At 59.3% G+C, this 4004-nt stretch overlaps 1 protein-coding gene across 1 annotated transcript; it reads right to left on the bottom strand.

The window, feature by feature from the left end:
* Nucleotides 1–1911: 1911 nt before the first annotated feature.
* LOC127335745 (high-affinity nitrate transporter 2.3-like) lies at nucleotides 1912–3744 on the bottom strand. The gene has a single exon (XM_051362472.2). The coding sequence runs from the start codon at nucleotides 3740–3742 to the stop codon at nucleotides 2150–2152; it is 1593 nt and encodes a 530-aa protein (XP_051218432.1). The 5' UTR covers nucleotides 3743–3744; the 3' UTR covers nucleotides 1912–2149.
* Nucleotides 3745–4004: the final 260 nt, after the last annotated feature.

Here is a 4004-nt window from a genome sequence, read left to right as displayed (position 1 = left end):
GGCCCCCCCACGGGTTGTACGGCGGAGGCGGCGTTTGCGGCGTGGCCGAGTTCTGTAGCGCCAGTCGTAGGGCTTCTTCCTCCGACAGGCCCGGCGGCATGATGTCGGTGGCGTACCGGGACAGCGGCGGCTGCACAGGTCGGTCGTTCTCCGAGACGAGGAGGCCGAGCCTCGCGATCTCGTCGTCCGTCATGTTATCCGGGTACTCAAACTTCCGGCCCTCCGCCATGGCCAGCTGCCATTCCTGGAAGATGCACGCGACGTAGTCGTCGCTGTCATCCTTGACCTCCTCGTTGTGGTACGCCAGCGCCTCGATGTAGTCGTCGTCGTAATGCGCAGGCGTCGGTGCCTGCTACGGACGCGTCGGCGCTTGCTGTCTTCGACGACAAGGCGCCGGTGGACGGTCGAAGGGAAAGTCTCTGTCGCCCATGAAGCCTGCCCTCCTCCCCGGATCCCTTGCGGACACGAGATACGTGCGCCAGCTGTCGGACTCCATGTCGTAGGCGGGATCGGCGCGGAGGTCCGGCGGTAGGTACCGCCTCCTTCGCTGGATCTCGGCGCCCCTGTCTGGCTCGCGTGCAGGCACGGGAGGGATGGGCACCCGGCGGTAGCTGAGCCGCCAGCCGCCAGGCATGTGCACTTCCCCCCGGGCGTCGCACGGCGTCCAGTTCCGGTGCATCAGCTTCCCCACGCTGACGGGCAGCGGCACCCTATTCGGCCACTCCTCCTTCTTCGTGCCGCTGCTGGACGCCTCGAAGTTGTTCTTCTTCTTCCCCATGGTGCTGCGGCGGTGGTGGTGAGAGTGGAGGTGTGGGCGATGAATGATGCTGGTGGACTTTTAAGGCCGGCCGCGCGCGGAAAACGATGCCATTGAAGGAGGCGCAGAAGTTCAGCCGCCGCCCGCTAGTTTGCGCGCAGCCGCGACATTGATGGCGAAGGCTGCGGCACAGACGCGGAAGCGCTGACCGCGGAAGCGACGCGGAAGCGATGCCCTCGATACAGGCTCGCTGCCAGGCGGGCCCGGTGGGAGATGCGTGCGGTCAGCATTCCAAGCGCAAATATGCGCCGGGTTTGCGTCACCGCGGATGGCCCCGTCACGATGCGTTGACCCCAGCGGATACCCGACGCATTTTCGGCGGATGCAAATGGTCGCTTTGCGTCTACCCTGCCGCAGTTCATCGCCGCCGTGGTGCCCGCCGCCGCCCTGCCGTAGTTCGTCGTCGTCGTGCCGCATGTCGCCGTCGCCGTCGTGCTAGCAGGCAGTGCATCCGCGGCTCCGTCGCTAGCTAGCAGGTTGCGCCTCTTCCGCTGGTCGTTGCTTCTCCAACGCTGTTGTGCCTCGCTCGCTAGCTATCAAATTGTTCATGTGAGATTTGAGAGAGAGATAGGCACTTGTCCTCTCCGTGGTCTAATCCGTCTCAACAGAACATAAATCAGGCCTAAAACAGTTCAGAAATCAGTACCCTGGTTATTGTACTTGCTTTGACAAGACATTGCTTTGCAGCAAAGACTTATTTGATTGAGGCATTGACCAACGGCTCCTTTCTATGCTTGGCTTGTTAGACAATGTTATGCAGAAACTCAATTCGGCACATGAAAAACATTTTGAAATGTCAAAAAAATTTGAACAAAAATTTCTGCGCTTACGTATCGATATTCTACGTTAGTACATCAAGTTTTGCAAAAAAACAACATTTTTGATGACTTTTATGAAAAAGACAAAAAAACGTCACGTACACTGCATTTTTTTTGCACCAAAATTTGTCTTTTTTACACACGACAAGAAAAATATCGATTTTCTGTGGAACCACTTTGTAAACGTGTAGAACTTCAAGATCTACCTATTAAATTTTATATTCAAACTTTTCAACATTTTAAAAGTGTATTTAAAATAAAATTTGGAAACCGGGAGCATGTGCTCCCGTGTGCCAAAACACCACTCCCAGAGAGAAAAGGTAAGAGATGTATGTAGAAGACATATATAACATGTGGGCCAACTTAATAAGCGAGAGAAACAATTTGAGATGTTTTTTTTCTTCAGGTCCGGGTTTGATTTAAACCAAGATTAGCAAGATCAGCGCATAAACAACAGGGACCAAAATTTAGCCCAACTCGTCTATGAGTCAGGGTTTGAAATAAATTCCCCATTTCATTGTACACGCTGAGACACTCGTACTCCGGGATTTAGTTCACACGTCGGCCGGTGATCCATCGACGGGGACGGTATGTCTTGATCAGTTGATCGGCTGCCCGACGCTGACTTGGGCCCGCCCTCTTGCACGCTGTTCTCCGCGAAACGCGATGTTGCGGCGTTGCACCCTTTCTCCCGTTCCTGCTCTGTCCACTCCCGGCTGTAGTACTCCTCCGCCGTTGCCCCCGTGCTTGGCCCGGCGAGCATGCCGCCCCACTGCGGGAAGTAGATGAGCATGAGGGGCAGCGTGCAGGCGATGATCATGATCCCCATGTACACGATCCCCGTCTCCGTCTTGTACTTGGAGCCGCGGAAGAATATGACCTGCGTGAGCACGGCGCCCACGTTGCCGCCGCCGCCGGTCATGCCGGAGATGAGCCCCAGGGACCTCCGCGACACGAACGGCACGATGCCGAAGGTGAGCCCGCAGGCCGCCTGCACGAAGAAGGAGAAGAGCATCATGACGGCCACGGAGGCGGCGAAGGAGTAGTCGACAACGCCGAGCACGTCGCACAGGACTCCGCCGATGGTCTGCACGATCCACAGCCCCCACAGCCTGCCGCGCATGCCGTACCGGCTGGAGAGCCAGTCAGACATGAGCCCGCCACCGGGGCGGGAGATGACGTTGGCCATCCCGAAGCTGGCGGCGATCAGCCCGGCGGTGTGGAGGTTGACGTCGAAGCGGTCGTAGAAGTACTGCGCCACGATGTTGTCGACGGCGAGCTCGACGCCGAAGCAGTAGCCGTAGGTGAGCGCCAGGATCCAGGCGCGGTAGTTTGTGACCGCGTGGCGGAGCACGTTGGCGAAGCTGTCCTTGTGCATGTCCCCGGTCCTGTGGAGCTTACGGTAGTTTCCGTCGGGCATGTCCTGCCCGAACGCCAGCACGGCGATGGCCGAGAACGTCTGCATGGCGCCCGGGATGAAGAAGGCGACGCGCCAAGCCGTGAACGGAGTGCTCCTCATCTTCTTGACGGCCGCGAACACTAGGGGCATGAGCAGCTGCACGGCGCCCCCGCCGAGGTTGCCCCAGCCGCCGGCGACGCCGTTGGCCAGCCCCACCTTGGGCGGCGAGAACATGGAGCTCATCCAGAACTGCGTGGACACGAAGGAGGCGAGCGAGAAGCCCGTGAAGAAGCGCGCGAGCAGGAACGACGACGGCGAGGTGATGACGGCGGAGCAGTAGACCGCGGGGGTGGTGAGCAGTATGATGGCCGCGGACGCCAGGCGGGGCCCGGCCAGGTCGCAGGCCGTGCCCATCGCGAGGCGCGCGAACACGGCGCCGGGCACGGACGCGATCCCGGCGTTGCCGATGTCCCTGGCCGTGAGGCCGAGCGTGTCCCGGATGAGCGGCAGCAGCGGCGGTGCGGCGAAGGTGGAGACGAAGCAGCAGAAGAAGGAGAACCACGAGAGGTGGAACGCGCTCATGTGCGGCCTCGCAAAGGAGAAGAGCCAGAACTCCGTGGCCTGGTTGTCGGAGTCCACCGGGATCCTGAACTTGGGCTTGGACGCCGGCTCCATCTCCATAGCCGCCGGCTTCGACCTCCCCTCCATCTCAGTAGCTAGCTACTAGAGCCTTACGTGCTTGTGCCGGTAGCACTACAGCCTCGGCGTGTTTATATAGAGCAGCTGGCTGGAGAGCGGCGTTCGAATTCGATTGATGTGCAGCGCGAGGGACGGTTGGGAGCGCCGAGAGAGGACGATTAAAGATTTCGCTGCTGATATTGTCAGTGTGGAGACTGGAGTGTGAGGCCGATGCGGGGCTTTGTTGGCGAGCTGATCTGGTAGATTGCAGTGGCTGTCCTGCAAGGGCGAT

The sequence above is a fragment of the Lolium perenne genome, chromosome 2 (genome assembly GCF_019359855.2).
Source record: "Lolium perenne isolate Kyuss_39 chromosome 2, Kyuss_2.0, whole genome shotgun sequence".
Lineage (NCBI taxonomy): Eukaryota > Viridiplantae > Streptophyta > Magnoliopsida > Poales > Poaceae > Lolium > Lolium perenne.
This window is presented reverse-complemented; position numbering and strand designations above follow the sequence as displayed.

What these genes read in the sequence shown, in the direction of transcription:
- LOC127335745 (XM_051362472.2), bottom strand. Translation starts at nt 3,742, where the DNA reads ATGGAGGGGAGGTCGAAGCCGGCGGCTATGGAGATGGAGCCGGCGTCC.